Source organism: Rhinolophus hipposideros, assembly GCF_964194185.1.
Source record: "Rhinolophus hipposideros genome assembly, chromosome: 8".
Taxonomy (NCBI): domain Eukaryota; kingdom Metazoa; phylum Chordata; class Mammalia; order Chiroptera; family Rhinolophidae; genus Rhinolophus; species Rhinolophus hipposideros.
The window spans coordinates 38,709,118-38,733,632 of record NC_138054.1 but is presented as its reverse complement, the minus strand read 5'-3'; the positions used below and the strand labels follow the sequence as shown (position 1 = coordinate 38,733,632).

General features: G+C 35.5%; 1 protein-coding gene across 1 annotated transcript in view; it reads right to left on the bottom strand.

Annotated features, from left to right (window-relative positions):
- Positions 1–1,914: 1,914 nt before the first annotated feature.
- The window catches only part of PIGK (phosphatidylinositol glycan anchor biosynthesis class K), a 114,692-nt gene continuing 92,091 nt past the window's right edge, over positions 1,915–24,515 (bottom strand). The window contains exon 11 of the mRNA XM_081057040.1: positions 1,915–4,964. Within this exon, the coding sequence (XP_080913166.1) occupies positions 4,848–4,964 (117 nt within the window). The 3' untranslated portion in view covers positions 1,915–4,847. The remainder of the gene's footprint in view (positions 4,965–24,515) is intronic.

The following is a 24,515-nucleotide window of genomic DNA, read 5'->3' as shown; positions in this document are numbered from 1 at the left end:
CATCCAAGAGCAAGTGCCCTGAGAAAGAGAGCCAGGTAGATGCTGCACCACCCTTTTGTGGCGCCTCAGAAATCATGCACTATTATTCTGCCACATTCTGTTTATTGGAATTAAGTCACTAAGGCCAGCTCATATTCAAGGGAGAGGAGTTTAGACTCCACCTCTTGATGAGAGGCGTGTCAAAGACTTGCAGATACTACACACTAATTAGATGCCCATTTAAGCATTCAACATTTTGAAAAAGCCTCAGAAGGGGGGCAGGGAATGAGAGTGGTGCACAGCCAGAAAAGGCCTAAATAAAAGTTGATAATAATGTTAGAATCAATTAACCCATAAAATGTGCTACCCATGGCTGCTTGTTTTACATGTATTTGCAATCTTTTGCAACCTGCTCTTAGGAGATCAATTGAGCTGTTTAGGAAAGTAGTAGATGAGTCCTTCTCCTGTTGTGCTGTGTATGTGAGTTACCTGGGGATCCTGTCAAAGTGCAGATTCTAGTTGAGGAGGTCTGAGGTGGGGCCTGCCATTCTGCATTTCTAGCCAGCTCCAGGGGGAGGCTGCGACTCCATGCAACACCCACTGAACAGCAGTTAGTAGACAGCAATAGTAAGGGTGACTTCCGGGCTCCTGTGATCTCTCCCTTCTCTGGAGGGACCCAAGTAGACAGGGGTATGCCACCAGAGATCTTTACGTGCTTACAGGACCTTGGTCCTCTGGCCACGTGAACCCTTGATGTGAAAAAGGTTGATCAGTTTTCACACCAGACATTTAGAACTTGAAATAAAGGAAAAGAGTAATATTTCTCCTTCTTGGGGTGAAGCATAGGATATGAGTGAGGCTCTGGAGTTACCAGCCATGTGAGAAAGCCAATCTCCAGGAGGAATACAGGAAACATGCAGTGAAGAGAATCCAAATGACATTCGGTCCCTGGTGAAGCTCAGACCCTTTCCACAAGGTTGTGTGAGATATCTTAATATCCCTCCAGCAAAATCCACTCTTGGCCTAAATTTGTTCTAGTTGAGTTTTTATCACTTGACACTTAAAAAGTTCTGACTAATGTGGGGTGGGAGAGAAGAGGGTGTCTTCTGGAAGTGTAGTACCCTCAGTGATGGAGGAATAAAGAAATTCAGACTGGATCATTATCCAGATGTCCGGGAGCTGCAATGAGGATGGACTGTCCATTAAGTCATGCTAAAGGTGTGTTTCCAACAAAGTGGATAGGCCACGGAGAGAGAAGACAATACAAAACTAAGGTTAAGGGAAGACGGAGAAAAGCCTCAACCTATCTAAAATGTGGGTAGAGGGAGAGGGAGAGAAAAGAGAAGCAAGAGAGTGATTTAAATTGTTGGACAGTGTTGAAAGAAAGTGAAAAGAAACTGTTGTCCCAAAACAAGGTCTGCTAAAAACAGAAGAGAACAGGACAGTCTAGGAGTCCCAAGGCTAATGTTCTTTAAAGAGAGATCCCAGGGTCTGAGTGGAGGTTTGAAAGAAGAGCTACGTAGAGTTCTGCCCAGCACAGAGGAAAAGGATGAACTTTTCCTACGTGCCAGGCACATGCTGTGCTTTACATTTATAACCTTGTTTAACCTTATGAACACTAAGAAAGTGTTCCACATCTGTCCTGCCAGCTGTCCCTGAAAGTCTAGCAGTCAGAGCTGGTACTTCCACGGTCAGAAGAGGGTCATGTGAACATGAGTCAGATCACATGAACCTCACCTGGAAGAGCCAATGACTGAGTACTCCTCGGGCAAATCTGAAATTCCTCTGCAGTGTCTGCAAGCAGCCCAGATGAAACAACAATGACATCCTTTCCTTGTTTGAAGTGAATTTTTAATAATTGTTTTTTTTTGGTCACACCTTCATCTGTATCGATCCCATTATTCAAGGGTCCACACAGTTAAAGTAAACCAAATATTTTGTAGTTCATTTCCAAAAGGGTCAACTTTGTGCACCAAAAGAAAATAAAAGGAAAAAGACCAGTTACTACCAACGTGTGCTGCCATGTGTTGAAAGACTCGTATTTATACGGCAGGTAGGTACACACGCAGATCGGGCAGCCAGCAACAGAACAGCGATGAGGGAGACACTTTCTTTGTGACAAATGCCTTTGGGTAGCTGTGACAATGAAGTAACGAGGCTGATTCTATACAGCAAAAATGGATATTGGCCTCATTATTTTATAGCCGTACCTTGTGGTATGTTTATCAAATATTTCTTTCACAAGTAAAAACAGTATCTGCTACAGATGGATTTGATTTAGGTAAAACCAATGGAAAAAAGTTCTATGTTAATGCAACATTTGTTGTAAAGATTACAGAAACACATGAGTCAAAAATTCAAATTATGATTCCCACAGTAACTGTAACTCTGCTATATCACATACATAATGGAAAAAATGTTATCCACATATACCATGGTAGAAAATACTCGGTAAGCAGAAAAGGCTGAGTTATGCTTGTTGTGGGAATTATCATTTTCAACTAGCTGAGGATATATAAAAATTGAAAACATAAATGCATGCATTATTTTATGTATTTAATTTGAATTTTTCTTGATCCAATTTAATCAGCTTTGTATCCAAACTACATTTGCCTTTCATAAACTGCAAATGAATGTCTTTCATAATTTTAAAATCCGTATCACTTGGTTTCTTTTTTCTCATGCAGGCTACCTTTGTAGGATGGCATTATTATATCCTGTCCCTCCCCTAAAAGGTCAGGACATGTCTGCTTGAATCCATTTATCTATATTCCTTTCCTCCCTGAAGGACATCACCATATATTTACAATTTCCAAAGTTTTGTCATAACATTATCTCATCTGATCCTCACAACAATGCTGTGAAAAAGACAAAAAAAAAAAAAAATCCAACCCTTTTTGTTGTTCAGCTCTTTGATGCAAATAGAATATATTAGGTTGATATAAAAGTAATCGCGGTTTAAAAGGTTAAAAATAATTGCAAAAACTACAATTATATTTTGCAACAACCTAATATTTAAGGATGTGCTTTTATGTTGTCATTTAAAGTCTGGGCCATTTAACTGCACCTACAATATTACTCACTTACCATAAGCAGTGGATGTACTTATTATTAAAGGGAGAATATACTTTATGTTAGAAGATTGTGGTTATGAGCTAAACATTTAACATATTTTAAGCTTTTTGCTTTAACTATATTCTGAAAATTCAATAATGAAACCGAAAAAGATATAACTGCCCTTTGAAACTCTGCCTGGGCAAAATTAATCCTGTATATTATATCCAGCACTGCTTTTCCCAGTTTGGTTTTAACTAAGAAGGGCACCTTTGTACAACCTCTGAAGAGGAATCCTTTTACCTTCCAGCAGCCTTTACCATCAGGGTATGTTTCATTATATTCAAACTAAATTATCAAGAACAGTTATATCTCTGCTACCGCTCTGAGCAGCTCTGCCCCACCAAGGTGTTCCGACCTCGCGTAAGTGTTTGACGGTGACATTTTTGGTACTCATTTTTGGTCGGAGCATTCCTGTAATTCAGCTACTCAAATTTAAGTTTGTTTTTCTCCCTTTCTAGGTACAAAAGGATCCTTCTCCATATAGTCAGATAAAAATTTTCCTTTAATCTACTGCACCAATAAAAAGATCAATTAAAATGAAGATTCAGAGCTGGCAAAAAGCCTCAGTATTATTTTTTCTAACCTGGGAGTTAACACAGTTAATCCTTTGCCTGTGAAAAGCCTGACCATTTGGCATGTAATTAAAGGGTAATATTTCAGTGCTAAAAGGAAAACAAATCCTAAGTTATATTAATTTGAGGAGGTTTATTGTGGAGGAAGAGTTGTCTTCTTAATGTTACCTACAATTACACAACAGGTCTTTATAGTGAATAAAGATTAACACATAAATTCTTGGATAAAACAGATGAAAAACAAAAAGGTATCCTGTGGGACATGAATACTCAACTCTCAGGTTTTTCCCCCCTCATGTGAAAAAACAAGAACTGAGGCTGATAGCAAAGCACAATCTCAATCGTATTTCCAGTTACGAGAAAGGTACAAAGTTGGCTGGTAAGCTAAAATATCAGTGATGGTGACATGAGCTATTGCATCTTGTCAGGGACCCGAAAAGGGGCTTATTTACTGACTTATGTGATGCATCAGTCATCGGGAAGGCAGGGCCATAAGGGTGAGTTTTCCATATGGTCCATGAGTGACTGACAGTACGATTTTCACAAATTAATGAATGAACCAAAGGAAAATTTTTGGAACAAAGTTAGTGGCCCAACAGTAGAAAATTGTTAAATAAATTACGGTACATTCATAAAATGGGTACTCTGCAGACATTCTCAATGTGTTCTTGAAGAATATCCAAGGAGAGAGAAAGGGTTGATGACATACTGTAAAATAAAAAGCTAGGTTAAAAATGGTGTATTCTACATGATCTGTACTTTAGAAAAAATATATATACACAGAAAAAAAGACTGGAAGGACATACACAAAAATACTAACAGAAGTTGCCTCTTCTAGTGAGAATTGAATGTCTTCACATTTTTTTCTTTTCCAAATGAAAGACAAATAAGGGGAAATTCTTATTTTCAAAAAGAGTCAATGAGTATATTCTGGTCTCTTTGTCCCATCTTTTTAAATAACACACAAAAGGAAAAACTGAAATCTATTTAGTGCCATTTAGCACTTGCATTAACAATTATTTTTAAGTTATAAAATTAACAGTCCATCAAATTTACAGTTTCTTTATCCTTTTTTGCCAATGCATACAAGAGCACTGTATTTTTAAAAAAGATATGATGACATAAATTTTTATCCAAGATTGTAGTCTTCCATGCAGTCTTCTTTATATACCATCATATCTAGAAAATGAACTTCATATGCTTGATTCCATAAGTTTTGAAGAAAACCATGATGATGAGTGCCCACAGTCCCAGAATAAAACCCCCAGGAGGATGCCAATCTTTCGGCTTTGGTTTCTGCAAAACAAGGATGACATGGTAAATTTAACAATAGGTGAATAAGTCAACAATGGGTAGTAAGGCCAATACTGATGGAAAACAGAAATTTCACGATTGTGTTTTAAGGGGGAGTAATTTAGCCAAATTGAATGTATTGGGATAGCAACGATGGTAAAGGCTTCAAACAAGGTATCTCAAAGTGATCCTTACAAAGATCAGTTTCAAACGACGTTTTGCTCCCTCAAAGGGGCCTTCCCTGACTTCACTACCCAACCAGCTCTCTTCACTCAAGGTATTCAGTAGCCTAACAGTCCTCATTTTGAATTTACATAGTTGCTGTTATCTATCTCTATTAGACTACAGCTCAATGAGGGTCATCTTTTTATCCTCCCAGCACCTACCTGCGCAATGGCGGGCACATAGGAGACACACCTATATTAATTATACTGAGTCAATCAGTGGAAAAACAAAAGCTAGCCAATTCCACTTATTCAGATGTTCAACAAAAACTTGTTTAGGGGCCAGTGCCTTTGGTTATGTTACTTCCTTGAGGTACAATGCTCCACACTCCACTCTGCCTATCTAAAGCTCCCTAACTCAAATGCAATCTCCTCCAGATTCTCCCAGCTGATATATTCTTTTCTTTGAATCTGTAGTAGTTTCTACTTTTACTCCTATCTACTATTACACTTATCTTTATTGCTTATCTCCCTGCAAACTTCCAAGGAGCAAAATCTGGCTGAGTACATTTTACACGCTATTCTCCATTCCCCACCCCTCAGCTCTCAGCCAAGTGTCTTGTATGGTTCTTTGCCCAGCAAGGAAAGGCAGACTAGTCCTCCCCATTCAGTTGTCATTTCCTAGGTTACGTTACGGCCCTGAAACTAGAGGTCTGTGACTATGATCTCTGTATGAGTTCTACTTCCTGAATTACTAGCCAAGATTCTCTATCCTTACAGAGAGAATATTTTAGAGTAGACTAGAGTGAAGAGAAACTGTACTCTAAAATTTGTGTTAGTCATCATGTAAACTAGATGCAAGACAAATTCATAAATCTCTTAGATGAATCTACATATTATAACTTGGTTTTCCCTTATATAACCAGGACACCTAATGCTCTTCACTCAACCCTCAACTCACCACATTACAGAAAGAAAGAAGAAAGAAAAAAAGAAAAGAAAGAAAGAAAGAAAGAAAGAAAGAAAGAAAGAAAGAAAGAAAGAAAGAAAGAAAGAAAGAAAGAAAGAAAGAAAGAAAGAAAGGAGGAGGGGGAAGGAGAGAGAGAGGGGGAGGAGGAGGGAGAGGGAAAGGGGGGAAGGAAGGAAGGAAGGAAGGGAGGAGGGAGGGAGGGAGGGAGGGAGGGAGGGAGGTTCAAAATAAAACATATCAAGTCAAATCAACCAGACTTCATCAGTAAGGGCCATGCCAATAATATACATTCACTGCCACATTCTATAGATACTTAACATTTATTATCTATGCTTTAAAATATCTGATAATTACCTAACGTATACATTATAAGCCCACTAACAAAATTCCACAGACTATTTTGATACATGAAATTCTATTTTCTTTTAATTTTATAAATGAAGAAGTTATGTAGAGAAATGCCAGATTTTCAATTAGGTGATCTTTCTGCAACTTTTCCCTTCTCCTCTAAAGCTCTCCTCCCTTAGCTTCAGCTTTTTACTCCACTTCTCTAGCCATTCTTTTTTAGTCTTCTTTGCTCCATAAATGCTCGTGTTCTCTAGAGCTCTGCTTTCAGCCGTTTACTCTCTCCCTTTATAATATCTCTGGGTGACACCTGCACTCTAGTTTCAACCTCTGTCAATAGGCTTATGACTCCCAAATTTATAACCCTAACCTGGAACTCTACACTAAACCCGATTTTCATGTACAATTAACAGACAACTCTACTTGGATAGTCCAAAGGGTCACACATTTTACTACAGCCTACAATCAACCCATCCCTGACCTCTCTACCTGATTCTGCTCTTCCTTCCCTGTTCTCCATCTCTCCATCACCACGTCGCCCAAGTGAAAAACCTGGAGGTCATTCTCAGTTCGCCCGTCTCTCAGATCTCATTTCAATGGGTTACCAATTCTTATAGGTTTTCTCCCCATTATAGCTGTCCTTTATAAGTTTTCTATTGTCATCGCCACTATCTTAATTCCAGCTCTTATCATTTCTTGTCAGGATTACAGAAATAGTCTCCTCCAAGGTGCCCTCTCTTTTTCATCTATTAACCATATTAGTGCTAGACACATTTTTCTAATATATAAATACATTTATTTGATACACACACACACATGCGCACACACACACACACACACACACACACACAAAATCTCCCTGAAATGTCGTAGATATTGTATTATTTGCCTTCCTTTGTAATTCAAAAAATTAAATAATTTAAAAACCAGGGTATGGTGTGATTAATTCAAAGAGCACAGTATTTAGAAGCAACTGCCTTGACAAACATTAGATTTAATACTTAAAGCCCATGTTCCCTGCCAAGCCATTTCTCCACTCTGAATTTCTGAACCTGTAAAATGGGCATAGTAACACATACCTCTGAGGAATGAATGAATGAATGCACAATTAGTGCAATGATGTATTTTTTGAAAAGGTAGTCTATAACTATTCAATCCTACCTAGAAAAGTGATGATATGAAACTCAAAGACTTTTCAGATGACTTTCATTTGTGTTTGCCAGTTATGAGGAATGATGTTTTAAAAAAATCTGACTTTATTTTAATTTGTAAGGCTTTCATCAATTCAAAATTAACTTGTCAAACTCACACGAAAGAAATCCCACCTTAATGTTTTCATCTGGATCATAAGCTAGAGTTTTAGGAGTTTTTAATGAAATGCTTAATCTGAACTGAACTGACAATATTGTTTACAGTGGTTACATTCTACTTTCGCTCCCACGTCTTCTCTCACCTTCCACTACTCCTTCCAGAAAACTCCTCAAACTCCCCAAAATATTAAGTCAAATTTTTCCTCATGTTCCTTTCTACTCAGAAGTCTGCAATGGCTTCTGATCATGTGTGATGATGATGACAAAAAAAGTTCTTTCCCTCCAGTATCTTACAAGATGATAAATTCAGTGGTTCTCAAACCATTTCACATGGCAGAGCTCTTGGAAGTCACAATGCTCTTGGTACAACAGTGTGAAAAAAAATCTTACTTCCAGTAGAAAATATAGAATAATTAATATAAAGCACAGTTCTACTAAAGTAATGTAAATATCACAAGCACGTGACAAGGAAAAAACAAGCAAGTAAATTAACCACGATTGACTACTTCTCAGTTTTTGTCCTGTGTATCTTCTACTACTCAAACAATTGGTAAATAATTCATGCCAAAGCGTTGGAAGAGCTTAAGACCAAAAGTTAGTTTTCCACAAACTGAGAAAAGATTACCATTATTCATTATTAATGGAAGCACACCCTTTATACAACAGTCTGAAGATGTTCCCTGGGATTCCTGTTTAAGAGTTGGGGAGACAAGATTCAGATTTCCCCCAAAAACCAGGAATCTCTGATATATATGGTATATGGTATTTGAAAACACACACACACACACACACACACACACACACACGTTACTACTTAAATACATATTGTCAAAATCTGGCATTAAAGTAAGCTCATAACTGTAGAAGAACAGGTTATAATATAAACAGTTGTTCCATAAACCAATTTAATGAATTTCAGTGCTAAGAGAGTTCAGGAGGTGTGAACTTTCAAGAGCTTAAGAGCACTGTAACTTTCAGGTGGTGTTTAAACCAAATCACGTTAAAAAACAATGGTGGACATCATTTAAGCTCTATGATTCATTAGAGATTATTAAAATAATATTAAATTTCAAGAACTATTGAAATAATAAAAAGAAATCATATTTCTGCAGCTGTAGAAATTCTAGTTTCTTTTCAATGAGATGAATTCCCTGATGTTGTAATTTTACCATTAGATTGTAAACTGAGTAGCCAGAAACAGTTGCCAGAAATAAGACTACTATAGCTTCTTTGGAAGTAACCATCCCCAAACATTGGCTCTGGCAGCTACTTTGATCTGTTATTCCAAAGAGGGGCTCAGAGAGTTCTGGGAACACTGCCTCCTGGTCCTTCAACTAGAGGTGCTTCATATTTACACCACTGGTGCCCAGGAGAGGACCAGTGAGAAAAGCAAAGTGGTAGAGCTTTGGTTCCCCAACAGCAAACTTTGAAAGTCATAATGGAGGACTAAGTATATGTAACTACTCCAAAATTATGATGGAATGGTATATTTATTGATACCATAACTTGCACAAGTTAACAAAAGCAACAAACCTCTGCCTTTGCAAACTGGTATTTGCAGTTGCTATATTTTTATTACATATGCATTACATATTTTTGATTAACAAAAAATGGAAAATGAATTATTAATTAAATACTGTTTGAGCTCTTAGATTAACATGGCATTTAAGGAGAATTCTCAGGTGCAACCTCTCCCATCTTCTCAGGAAAATGCAAAGGCACAGAAAAAGATGACAGTTCTCACTGCTAAAATTAGTTTAACCTCTAATGAGAAATCTCAGACAATTTCACTATTTGAACATCCCAGAAACAAATTCACGGTGGCCCAGTTTTCCAATTAGTACACAAGAGGCAAAGCATTGCTTTGCTCTGTGAAAAACAGTAATTCTGTCAGCTGGAAAGGGACTTTAGCTCTCTCCCTTTTTCTCCCTGCTGTTTAAGAGAAACAGTGTTTATGTAGTTAGAAGGATGGCTTTAGCGGTAGCCAGAGTAGTGTAACTCATTCCCATCCTCCCGAAAGGCCACCTCTTTATCTATCCATTTAGACACAATTCCCAGTAAAAAGCATGTCAGAAGTTACATGAGCACTGACAATGGTTCACTACATCTATGAAGTTTAAATAGCCACATGAGAAGCTCTGCAGAGAAAGCAAAATAACAGGAAAAATCCTTTTAGCAGTGCCTGTTAAGAAATATTTTTTCATATGGTTCATTCTTTTCAAGAGCCCCCAAACATAAGTGGCATGGTAGCCGATAATCCTGGTTTAGTTTAGCAAAACAGCATTTGATGCCTGTCTGCCAGTCACTGGGAAATGACAACCTAGTATTCCAATGCAGAGCTGAGAAGGCATTCACATCTACGTAAACAGTGAGAAGCTTCCCCATGCTGTTGGCAAATACCAACACTGTTTTAAAAAAGAGGAAAAAACAAGGTGAGGTCCATGAGCAAAAACTCTCCCACATATGAGAAAGAAATACCCTGGAAATTCAGAGAACATATCTCTGAATAAGATTTAATAGGGAGGGCCGGCCTGGTGGCACAGGCGGTTAGAGCTCCATGCTCCTAACTCCGAAGGCTGCCGGTTCGATTCCCACATGGCCCCGTGGGCTCTCAACAACCAAAAAAAAAAAAAAAAAAGATTTAATAGGGAAACAAAAGATTAATTTAGAAAAATTTTATTTGGCATGGACTTGAATAAAGATGTGCAAGAAGCCAAAAATAAAAAAACGGTAGAAAGAGAAAAATAATACAAGATACAAAGACAACAGACTGAGACAACAAGGGAGCTGGGTAACATAATTTTATAATAGCAAAATTAAAAATCTACATTAACGAAAACAATAGTGTCTGAAACACATCTCTGAGTCCTCCATTCACCTAACTGTGGTAGGTTGATGGCAACAAATGCCCCCAATTATCCATACTTCCCTGTCCATATCCTTTGCAAGACATTGCTTTATGGCAGCTTTCATCAAGAGATGGAACCTATCTATATCCTTACTGCTTGATATCTGCTGATCTTGTGACTTCTTTTGGCCAAAAGAACACACAAGCAACAGTGTCCTAGTCCCAAGAGGGTTTACTTGTTTCTGGTCTCTCTCAGACCTCTGCTACCACCAGGAGGAAAAAAACAACAAAAAAACCTCAGCAAGACTTCTGGAGGAAAAGATACCATGTGAAGAATAACTCAGGTCCCTTGGCCAACAACCAGCCAAGTCTCAGAAGTAGAACCACCTAACCAACCCCAGGGTTGACCATACACTCATGAGGTCAGAACACATTCCCAAGAACTGAGAACAGAATTACTCAGCTAAACTCGGCCTGAAATGCCAACCTGCAGCATTACAAGCTAAATAAATAATTGATGTTTTAAGCCACTAAGTTTTAGAGTGGTTATTTATGCATCAAACACTATGAAACACATCCACTGAGGTGACAATGTGAAAGGAAAAACCCTGAAACTTTATTATCATAAGATAATAAAGTTCCCATCTACATACTTGCAGCATTGGGTTTCTGCATGAATGGTATACATAAGAACCACGTGAAGGGCAGCTAATCAGACCCTGATCCACCATGAATTTGGTTGAGGTTAGAGCGTCTGTCAAGATAATTCCCCCTAATCCTGCTAGAATGAGAAATCCAGCCCCATTAACTCATCTGAGCTAAATATCACAAAGTAGGGACTTCAAAAACCACCTGCTGCACCTGACCAGTGATAAAGATAGTGATAGACTCTGATAAAGCTGTCCAGGAAAAATACCTGCTATATTGTCTCCTAGAGAAAAATTTCACGAATGTTCCTTGCCACCCACCCCCTCACTTTAAGCGAGCTGGGGTGATGCTCACTTCTAGCTCTTTCTTATAGTCTTCCTGGAAACAGACCGACTCCATCTGTCACCATGCCAGGAGTTGCTCTCAAGGAAATGCAGTGGAGGAATCTAGAGACGAACTCCCCTAGCTTCCCTCTAGCCTCCCTCCCAACTCTAATCTAGATCTGAAGTCTAGTTCCTTTCTTTTTGAAGTTAATCAGACATTACCTCCTGGACAAATAAACATCTCTCAGGATCTTGAGGCACCTTAGCCACGCTAAATTTGCAAAGCAATTAATCTAATCTAGGATAATTAAAAATGAATTGTTTTTAACAATGATTTTGTTTTTAATAGAAAGTTGACTGTACGTTTTCATTAATCATGATTTATTTTATCTGTGACAAGAATACCCACTATTAACATTAGTTAATATCACTCTAGAATTTCTGGCCAATCCCGACATAACATTTAGGAAAGAAAAGTAAATTTTCATCATTTGCAGATAGTATGATTAGATATCAGCAAACTATAAAATCAACTTATAATTATTCAGAATAAAGAGCTCAGATTTGATGTAACTATAGAAAAAATAACAACAATACCCTTCCAATATGCCAATAAAAACAAGTCAAAAAATAGAATTAAAAAAATTACATTCACAATAGCAATAAAAAATATAAAATAGGGATACCAGTAGCATGAGATGTAAGGTAACAATTTGTGTTATTTTATATAGAGGGGTAAATAGTCCAGAATATCAAAAAGAACATGATAAAGTTAATCTACAATGTTGTTCTGATACAAAATAGATCAGTGAAACAGAATAGAAAGTAGGCAATCAGCCCAGTACCAAGAACTTAGTATACAATAAAAACTATTCAATGGGCAAGAGAATATTCTTATGGGTGCTCTAACAATGGTTTAGGATTTGAATAAAGATCAGTTTTGTTACCCACCCATCACTATAAACTGAAATACACCTTACATGACTTAGAATTAGATGTAAAAATATTACATGGAAAAACAATTTAATTACTTTTGGAAGGTGGTACCTAGGGATACATCTTAATGGCAGCTATCTTAATGATACTGGGGGGAGAGCACTTACAAGGGAATTTGTGTGGAGCGTAAGACACATAAGTCCAAGGACCAGCAGCCTGAGGGGACTGTCAGGTGGGTAGCTACTCAGGAAGGACTTGGGAGAGCTGACCCATTCTTGAACAAGGTGTCATTGGATTGGTGGACAGGAGGGGATGGCACCCAGGTAGTGGCACATGGAGCAAGTCATAGCGCTGAGAAAAGCCAGGCACTGGGGAAAGGGTGATGCCCCAGTCTCGGTGGAGGGGGAGAAGGGAGAGGGAAACTCCACTTGCATCTCCTCTGTTGACTACAGAACCCACAGGACGCTGGCGCTTAGGAAACCCTGTTGAAAGAAGTAGCAAGTTTGGGAGCAGCAAACATCAGGGACAGTGAGAGTCATTCTGTGAGTGCCCAGCTGTGTGTTGGGATTTGAGACAATGAGAAGCCTCTGAGAGCTGGAGCCAGCACCCAGTCACAAGTGAATGAGATAAAATGAGAGAAAATGTTGGATCTGCATAAGGAAGAGATTTTATAAAGTCCAATGAATGAAAATAAGAAAGGAAAGGTGGAGAGAGTTTTTTAAAACATTTTGAAAGATCTGTATTCTGCAAAGTGTATAAATCAAATTAAAAGGCAAATAAATGGGAAAATATGACAGAAAAGGCAATTAATTCAGTATATGAAGATCTCCCAAAAAATCTAAAAGAGACAAGGATTTATCAATAAATGGGACAGGAAAAACGAAAATTTTCACAAAATAATTACAAATAGTTAACATTTGAAAATTCAATTTTCTTCACCATAAAAATAAATTGAAAATAATATATTTACTATTTCTTCCTCTTTTAAAAATTAAACTAAACTGACTCTGTGTGGTGAACACACAATGGGATTTATAAATGATGTAATACAGAATTGTACACCTGAAATCTATGTAATTTTATTAACAATTGTCACCCCAATAAATTTTAAAAAAATTTAAACTAGTAAACATTAACAAGGATGATCTACTTTTCAGGAAAGTAATCATTAATATGTTCAGAGGTTTTTAAAATATTCGTCTCATTTCAATCCTAGGATCTTTTACACTTCTAGCTAGGATCTATATTAAGGAACTAAGAAATGCTGACAGATTTTACACAAAGCTTTTCTTCTCGGTGTTATTTACATAATAAAATAACAAGAAGCACTCTATATAAACAATATGGGAAATATTGTACATCCATGTAAGTAGTCATAAAAAACATTTTCAAACAATTTTAATGATTTGGAAAGATGCCTACACTGAAATAATAAGAAAATAAAAGCAAAATGAAAATGGAGTGTAAAATATGATCTTTATTTCTGTAACAATATTCAAAAAAAGGAAATATACTTAAGTCTTAATAGTGTTTCTCTAGGGGAAGTAGTATTAGAGGTAGTTTTAATTTCTTCTCTATACTTACTTCTCTTTAATTACTTCTCTATACTTTTGAAAACATGTTTTCTATAATGGACATACACGTTTTTAACTATTTTTGAAGGGGAAGGAAAGGAATATACAGGAAAAAGGTGTATTAAAATAGTCCAGCTAAAAGAACCTTCATATATTCATCTTTTCTATATTAGGAGATATAGTACTAAAATAATACTGTTTGGTACTTGATATCCTACTTTAAGAAAAAGGAACGTGAATAGCAGGACAGCAACATAATATAATAAAGTGCTTTTTCAGTATGTATTTAATGATATTCCTGGAGTATAACAATATTGCTTTTTTAAAAACGATAGGTAATATTTTAGGCAGTCTACACTGATTTTACTTACAATCAAATGACAGATTGGCATAATTATTGCATTTTATAGTACAGCTGAATTTGAGGTAAATTCATATTAAAGTACACCTTATCATTTCATTTGTGTCCATATTAGAACTTCTGATAAAAATGACTGATTTTTATGTAGTTAACATTCTCTACTGATTGCTATGAAATACGCTTCTCTTTTTTTATACTTTCACAATAACAGTTATAAGACAAAGGTGAAAACCATGCTCAAAACACTGCAATGTGTCATGAGCAAACATTTAAAAGCTTAAGAGCTAAATATTATTTAAATGACTGATATTTCAAATTAAAAAGACAGGTAGCTAAGCAACACTGCACTGCCAACTGTGAACAGTATTCAGTCTCCCCTTTCATGTTGCTAGGAGAATATCACCACAGAAGTTTAAAATAGTTAACAGAGCACAGATCTAAGTATTAAAGTTATGTAAAAAGAGGAAATTGGGGTTTTCATAATAGTGTATGTTTATTGGCAAGCAAATGAAAAATTTCCAAGGTTTCAATGGGATTCTTTTCTTAAAATATTTATCAGTGCAGTTAAACCATATTTTAAGTTTATAAATGAGGTTACAGTTATAATTACTTTAGAAAATAAGTGTTTATTTTCAACTGTTTAATCAGTGATAGTATATTAGTATTTCCAACGTATGTACATCCTATCTACAAAATATAATTTGTATTCTTTAAATTATATTAATAGTATAAATGAAACTGTGGTCAGCAGAATTCCACAAGATCGCCCCCAAGATGTTCTCTCCCTGGTATACACACGCTGCAAAATCCCTTCCCCTTAAATGTGCACGGAACTTGTGAATATGATGGGACATACCACTATGATTAGGTTACATTATATAGTAAAGATGAAGGGGTTTTGAAGATGTAATGAAGGTCCCTAATCAGTTGACTTTTAGTTAAACAAAAGGGAGAGTATCCTGGAGGGAGGAGCTGACCTAATCAGGTGAGTCCTTCAGAAGAGGGTCTAGATATCAGAGACAGAAACATTAGTAACAGATGAGATGCTCTGCCATTGGTGTTGAAAAATCGAACAGCCATGTTGTGGAGTAGACCATGGGCGAGGAATGGCAAACAGCCTCTAGGAGCGGAGGGCCTCGTCAGTTCTACAACCATGAGAACCTGAATTCTGCCACTAACTAGGAAGCTTGCAATCGACCCCTGTGCCACAGGTGGGACTGCAGTCTGGTTGACACCTTGCTTGACTGAAGCCTTGTTAGACTGTAAGCACAGGACTAAGCTGAGCTGAGCCCAGACTCCTGAGCCATGGAAACTGTGGGATAAAACAATGCTTTTACATCACTACACTTGTTTGTTACACAGCAATAGAAAAACAAAACTTGAAATGAAACAATTCATTACATCTGATACCTATTCCTTGGAGAGAATAACTGATGATGATATTCACTGTTTTTAAAAAAAGTAAAGAGTGAAATATTCTAGTCTAATTCTTCGTACTCTTCTGTACTTATTTATGCTCTAAGAACTTGCTCAAGTATCACCCCCAGGTAAAGCCTGTTCTCATACCCCAGTAAGAATGAATTTTTTATTCTCGGGGCAGCAATGATGCTTCATTTATATCTTACACTATGGTTAATTTATGGGTTTGCTTCTGCTACATTTGGGGCTGTTTGTGATATCCATTTCTGAACCTTATCAAGGTCTCATTAGCTTTCAATACAGTAGAAAAATCAACTTTTCTTAGTTATATATTAGTGTCTTCTTGAAAATAAGAAATATAAAATATTCAAATACAAATATTAAATACTAATTTACTAGTCTATATTCTGGGTTTTATGACTTAAGAGGAAAAAGTAAGAATTTCACCAAATAACACAATCTATTTTAAGAATCTCTAGTGAGAAGTGAAAAAAATATTCTTTTAAAAATGTGTTAAACCATTTGAAGTTTGAAATAAATGAATCTATTTTCAATTCTTAACAAAGAGAAAGAACCCACTGTTCCCACAAATAAATAATAGAGGTACATTTATAAATAGTATCTATTTGTGTCTGTTAGGAGGTAATCAGAGTTCTGCTTCTGCCAATGTAGGATTAATGCTACAGGAATTATCTGTCCATTCTGAAAACTAGAAACTCATACAAAAGGTACGAAACAATGGTTTTCAGATATTGGACAATTTACAGCAGTTTTCTGGTCCCGGAAAGAATGGAAACAAATAAGATGAGTCCTTCACTTGCCAAGCTTATTGCCTTGGGGCACTTTTCCAAACTTCAGCACAGGGAGGGAGACCCAAACAGCCTGACAGTCTGGCTGAATTGTGGAGACACAGATTAGAATTCCAGAAGGTTTGGGAGGCTAGCATTTGCAGGGTAGACTACTGGAAAGGAGGGAGCTACACAGAGACAGAACTCCAGAGATCTGCAGAGGGGTCTTCTTGAATCTTTGGCAAAGTTCTAATATGTGCATAACAAGAAGCTGGTAGAGGAACAAAACAAAAAACGAAACAAAACAAAACACCAAAAGCAACAGGCCAAACAACTCTCAGTACTCATAATTTGCAGAGCATGAGGTTGCAGTTTATAGTGGGGTATCTCAAAAACAAAAAACTGCTCTGGATTAGCCTAAAACAACATAAATCCTAAAGGGATCAAACTGATCCTGGAACAAAATCCAACAATTGCTACATGATTAAAGCAAAATTACAAAATCTAGCAGCCAAAAACAACAAAAAAATTAAAATACATGGCACCCAATCAAAAAAAAAAAAAAAAGGCATGGAAAGAAGAAGGAAAACATGACCCATTGCCAGGAGAAAAATCAATCAACTGAAAGAGACCCATAAATGAAAGAGATGATGGAATTAGCAGATAGGGCTCTAAAGACAGCTATTATATACTGGAAATAAAGGAAAACATGAACATATGAGGAGAGAAACAGAATATATAAATACGCCCGTGTAGGATTTCTAGGGACAAAAAATATGATATATGAGATGAAAAATACACTGGATGGAATTAACACAGCAGATTAGACACTACAGAAGAATTAGCAGAGAACTATTAAGATGACAATCGAAATTATTCAAAATGAAACACAGAAAGAAAAAGAGAAGGGAACAGAATAAACAGAGCCTAAGTAAGCTATGGCACAATACTAAGCAGGAGCATTTGTGCAACTGGAGTCCCAAAAAGGGAGGGAGAAAAATATCTTAAAAAGATAATGACTGAAGTTTTTCCAAATTTCATAAAAACTATAAACCACCAAATCCACAAAGCTCCACACCAAACATGAGAAACAGAGAAAACCATACAAAGGAATATCACAACCAAAAAGCTGAAAAACAATAATAGAGATTATCTTAAAAGCAGTAAGGAAAAAAGGGATTTCTTCTTACAGACCATTGTTCAGCAAACTACAGCACAAACCAGCCACATGATTTTATAAAGTTTGCTAGAACACAGCCAACTCGGTCATTTACATACTGCCTATCGCCGCTTTCACACTACACCAAAGTTGAGTAGTTGCAACAAAGACCAGATGACCCACAACTCTATAAAATATTTACTATCTAGCCCTTTAAGAAAAAGTACGTGGATCCCTGCTCTGGAGGAACAAAGATAAGAATGAATGATTGAAGATGCACTGTCAGAAACCATGTAGGACAGAAGACAATGAAAAGACATCTGATAGAAAACAACTAACTGTTAACTAGAATTCTAGGGAAAATGTACCGAGTGAAAAAAATCTTTCAAGGATGAAGGTAAAATAAAACATTTCTCAACAAAACAAAAGCTTTGTGAATTCAACACACCTATCCTACAGCAGACCTACACTACAAAGTAGCATATACCAAATACCTATACTACAAGGTATACCTATGACAGACCCATATCACAGAAATGTTAAGAGAAGTACTTCAGGCAGAATGAAAATTACAGCAGACAGAAATGCAGACTTACACAAATAAATGAGGAGAGATAAATGGTAAATAGGTATATAAATATAAAAAATTTTTCCTCGTTTTAAAATTTCTTTACAAGATATTATAATTCACTAAAGCAAAAATGATAATGTATTGTGGGATTTGTAATATATGTAGAATCAAAACATATAATGACAACAGCACAAAGAAATGAAGGGAGGAATGGGGAATATATCACTATAAAGTTCTAAGTTATACATGAAATAATATAATATTACTTAAAGTAGACTATTTATGTACAGCAACAAAGTGGACTCACTAATAAACCAAAAGTGGACATAAAACAGGAACATATTAAATATTCAACACAAAAGAAGGCAGGAAAAGAAGAGAAAAGGAACTAAAAACACATGGAGCAAATAGAAAACAAATAGCAATATTTAAATCCAGATTTAAATTTAAATTTAAATCCAATTCAAGATTTAAATCCAATTCAAATACTGGCAATTACATTAAGTGAAAAGATTTTAACACTTCAATTATAACATAGAAATTGTCAGGTTTGAATAAAAACATAAAACTCAATAATATTCTGTCTATAAGAAACCTCCTTTCAATGTAAGACACAGACGGATTAAAAGTAAATAAACGAAAAAAGATGTACCACCATGGAAAAAGAAATTGGGCAGGCTACATTAATTTCAGAACAACGTAGACTTTAGAACAAAGAATATTATAAGGATAAAAAGGAACTTCTCATACTTACAAAGGGGATTGATTCATCAAAATGACATAATTCTAAATGTGTAGTACTTAGAGCTTCAAATACACAAAGCAAACACTGACCAAACTGAAAGGAAATAGTATACTTGTATATTTTAGCACAATCTCAGAATTAATAAGTAAAAAGAATATAGAGAACTTGAACATTAGCCAATTTGATGTAGTTGATATTTATTTCATTCCACCCAATGATAACACAATACAAATTCTTTACAAGTGCACCATGATAGACAAAATTGTGGTCTATAACACAAGTCTCAACACATTTAAAAAGACTGAAATCACAAAGAATATTTCACACAATGGAATTAAACTAGAACTCAGTAACAGAAAGGATACTTGACAAAACCCCAAAATACTTGGAAATTAAACAATATATTTCTAAATAACACAAGAAGAAATCACAAGGGAAATTAGAAAATATTCTGAATGGAATGAAAATGAAAATATATTTCAAAATATGTGGAATACACACAAAACATACTTGTAGAGATATGTATACCTTTAAATACTTGTATTAGAAAAGAAAAAATTTCTAAAATCAGTAATCTAACATTCCACTTGAAAAAGAAAAACATAGAAAAAGAGCAAATGAAACCCAAAGTAAGCAGAAAAAAGAAAATAAGAGTGCAATTCAATAAAAGAAAAAAGAAAAGAAAACATCAATTACCAAAACCTACTTCTTTCAAAGTTCAATAAAATTGATAAAATGGCTAAACTGATTTTTTTTTCTTTATAAAAGAGAGAAAAATGAAAGAGGAAATATCACTATAGATTACACTCAAAAGATAATAAGAGAATACAAAGATAACTTTATGGCAATAAATTTTATAATTTATGCCCAGAAAAATACATACCACCATTTTACCCAATTTTAAACCAGAGAGTAAAAAAAAAAAAAGACACACATTTCTGTAGTCTACAAAAGAGTCCACATTCCCTAATAGATCGTGAAAGCAGGAAAGACTCAATCTAGAAAGAAGAAAGGGATTTAGAGTTTGAGTGCAAAACAAAAGGGATCTGTACTGGTAAGAATGCCGAAGGAAGAATCCAAGAGGCAAGCAGAAGTTGCAGATAATAATGCCTAACACTTTTTAAATGTTTATCCTGTGCCATGCATTATTTTAAAATTTTTAAATGTGTTAACACATTGCCTTTAAGATAGCTAACAGTATTCGCCATCTGTTTTACAGACGGCAAAAATTAACAATTGTTACAAACACTACCACCACTACCCATAATCATGATTATCATTTATGGACTACTGACCAAAAGTGCCGCCTACAGTAAGACCTTCATATACGTTATCTAATTTAATCCTTACAACAACATGGTGACATAATTATTATCTTATTTTAAATATGAGAAAACTGATTGGGTGACCTGACGTGTCACAAACTAGACGCTTTAGTAAATGGTTCTGCTAGGACTCAGAAGAGGTTCGTGTGATTTCCCAGGCCGTGCTCTTAACCACTATAGAAAGCCACTACACTTCAGAAGCCTCTGTGGGAATGCCTCCAGTGCTCTCCTGCTCCAAGCAACTCCCTCAACCTCACAGATATAATGGGACAACTGAAATAAACACAAGACCCAGGAGCTATAGAGCATATATCAGATACAGTTGGTGTTACGATTTGTGGGCAGAACTGAAGAAGAAAGATTTGGTGTATCAGCAAGAGAAGGGCTTAAGGGAGTATGAGGCACCGTGCTCAGAGATGCTGGGTCAAGGGTTAAGTAGCAAATCCAGCACGGATGAATGCATCTTTAAATGCTTCAATCTCCACTTTACACTGGCACACAGAGACAGGCACCACTGCCTAGAATGGAGAGGTCTTTGCACAATCCTATGCAAATTTGATCATTTAAAGTAAGAAATAGTTCCACACACAGACACTCTAATTTTTATTTCTACATATAAATGGTTACCTTAAAAATTAGGATTTACCTTTTTTTGTGTAGCAAAGATAATTTATCCGTGTAGCAAAGGATAATTTAAATGCATAATAACAGATATAAAGATACTATCTCATCGTTTTCTACATCTTTAATGTGTATATCTATTTCCCACACATGAATGAAGTACATAAAACATGTTTTCCTAATAGGTTGACAGATGCTTTCAAAATTCAGAAATGCTATTTTATTTTAAAGCTAGAAGAATCCCTTTGTACTGTATTCTTTTTCTTATATTTTTCATCAATAATAAATTCAGGAAATAGTTCCTGAATGCCTATGTACAAGCCAGTTGAACTAAGAGGCTTATAAATATGGTTATTCTTTCTTGGAAATGTAATAATGTATATGAATATGGTTTCCTTTGTATTTATATTTATTGGTCACAAAAAAGACAATTCTCATTTACAGTTGTACAGAAAAGTAGATAAATCCTTACTACTTAAGAAAATTAAGGTATATGTAATAGTTTTATAAATTAATCATGTTCATAAATATTGATGATACTGAGAAAGAAATTATTTCAAGGTTTTAGAGTAGGGGTCTTTTTTTCCTTTCTCTGCAAAGAGCTAGATAGTAAATATTTTAGGCTTTGCTCGCCACACAATTGCTGTAGCAAGTACTCAACTCTGACCCTTCAACTTTGCTTTGTAGTACCTAACTAGTTTTAGACAATACGTAAACAAATGGGCTTGGCCGTGTCCCAATAAAACTTGATTTGAAAAAACAGGTGGCAGGCTGGATTTAATTCATGGGTCATGGTTTGCCAACGCATGCTCTAAAGAGTTGCTATTGAATGAGTTCAGAATATGCCACCCCAACGCCATTTTGGCATACTGATTATTTTGAACTAAAGGCATTTGAGAAACAGCAGATACAGGAAGAACTCTCTGACCTCTGCCTTTTTTTTTTTTTACCAAAAAGCAAATCATAAAATTTCCTATGAGATAGGTGTCCTCCCTGGACCAGGAAGAGAAGAACATTCTTATCACCAGAGACTGGGACTCAACACCAAAATGAATCTATACAAACTAACCTACTAAAATAACCCTCATTTTTCATTAGTTTCCCCCAGATATTTTCTAGTCATTTTTCCACAGTTTACTGCCCCTTGCCGAAGCCCTTTTATCTTGTCATTTCTCCACAAACTTACTGTTTCTTTATTATGGTATATAAGCTCTCAGTCCTAAGCACTCCTTTGGGTCTTCATTTGCCTTATGAAGACTCCCATGTGCACATAAAAAAAATTAAACGTGTGTTTTTCTCCTATTAATCTGTTTTATGTCATTTTAATTCTCAGGCCCAGCCACAGAACCTAAGAGAGTAGAAGGAAGATTTTCCTCCCTTAACTGTATAGTGATTTTTAGTCTGTTTTTATATTATTTATATTAACAAAAAATATAAGAACAAAGCATGTACTCAAAAGAAGATAAAATGTTTTAAATCTCTACTACCTTCACAGCACATAGTTTATTGAAGATAATCCCAAGTCCTACAGTAAAGAAACACATTTAATTTTTGCTGAAGCCATTTTACTAACTTATACTATAAAACCCATTTTTTACCTATTATCTATTAACATCCTGCAGAACTAGTACTTCAGAAATATACTATGGAAATCTCAGAGTTAAGCAATGTAAATCCCATGGCTACAAATATAAATATGAATTTAAATTGTATAGTAGAAATATAATACATACAAGAAATTGGGTATTTTGTACATAGATTCCTTTCATCGGCTTGTTTGCTTGTCATTTGTATCTTTGACATAAACAGAATGAAACAGGTGCACACTACAAAATTTTCTGATTATTCACTCGTGTGTATACCAACTAGTTATGTTCTTGTTAAATAAAATTTTCTCCATGTATACCCAGTTTTACTAATCAATTACATGAATCAATGGTTGACTCATTCAAACTTAATGGATATAGGAAAAGGTGTTAAATGTTGACCTATTCTTTCCTTCCATTAGTCGATAACTAATTGATTCCTGTTATTTCCTTATTTTAACTCATTCTCTGCCCCAATAACAAAACTGTGCTCTTACATACATTCTCCTAAATATGGAGGGGGCGGGTGGTGGAAAGGGGAGAGGAAGAAGAGGAAGAGAGTCAACATTTGTCAAGAACCAACATTTGTCGAGTATCAAGAATGTGCCTGGTGTTCTATGTACATTATCTTGTAACACTTCATTGAAGGTATTATTAACCCCATTTTATATATGAAAAACTAGACTAAAAGAAGTAAATCGCCCAAGGTAACAAAATTGTTAATTTCTTTGAGCCTAGTCCCGACTCATTCCAAAGACCATGGTCTTTCCACTATACCATAATGTCTTCCTTAAGACAGAACCTTAGAAAGCGGAGGAGAAAAGTAGTAACTTTTCAAATTTCTAATGACAGTGAGATGGAACCAGGATTAGACTTGTCTTATGTAGCCCTTAGTGCTAGAACTAAAATGAAGGAGTGGAAAGTACGAGAGATTGTCTTCAATATGATATAAGAAAATTGTCCAAAGAGCAGTTCAAGGAAATACCGAGTTGCTCTGAGGGGTATAAGAGGACTTGTCCATCACTTAGACTTCTCTTCAGCTCTCCTTCACAGGACAACCTTTTGGTGGGATGATATCTAAGAGATGCAAGAATTGGATGGATTTTTAAAGTCTAGAAGATCCAAAATTAAGATAATATGATTCTAGGAAAGCAGTGAGAAATCAGTATACACTTAACATTATTTTATCATTTCAAACCATTAGGAAAATTTTCTCACTCTGATATGAAAAATGTCAACTACTTAATCATCACAACTTACTCCACCTGAAAATCCAAAAAGTACACTTAAATTGCATTTCATGCTATACCAAAAAAAACTCTAAAAAACAAAAACCCCACTACTATACCAATAATCAATATTGCTGTCTCCAGTTGTACAACTATTTCTAAATGGGTAGATTGTTAAGAAAAACATTAAAAATTACTATTATATAATGAACTTTTTTTACTTTCCTATTTAAAACAATTTAAATTCTAACTCCTTGTTTTTAAGCAGAGTTTTTGTAACTTCATTACTGTGGGTCTCCCAAGAGAATCATCACAATGCTTTTAAGAGTTAAAAGTCTGAAGATCGTCATCTTCTCCTTTGCAATATATAGTCTGAAGAACAAATGAGGAAACCTTCCCTCTGGGCTTAACCGAAGCCATTCTTCAGAGACACAAGTTAATTTCAGTCCAATTAATTTTTTTGAAAACCATTGCTTGTATCTAAAAAGATAATAAACTAAATTTCTTTTGCAATAAATTATCTCACATTTGACAATGTATTTTAACAAAAGTAGCCACTTTTAGTGATGACAGTCATTTAAAAATGTTTAACATATTTGCACAACAAAAACAAATCTTATATAATTATTTTT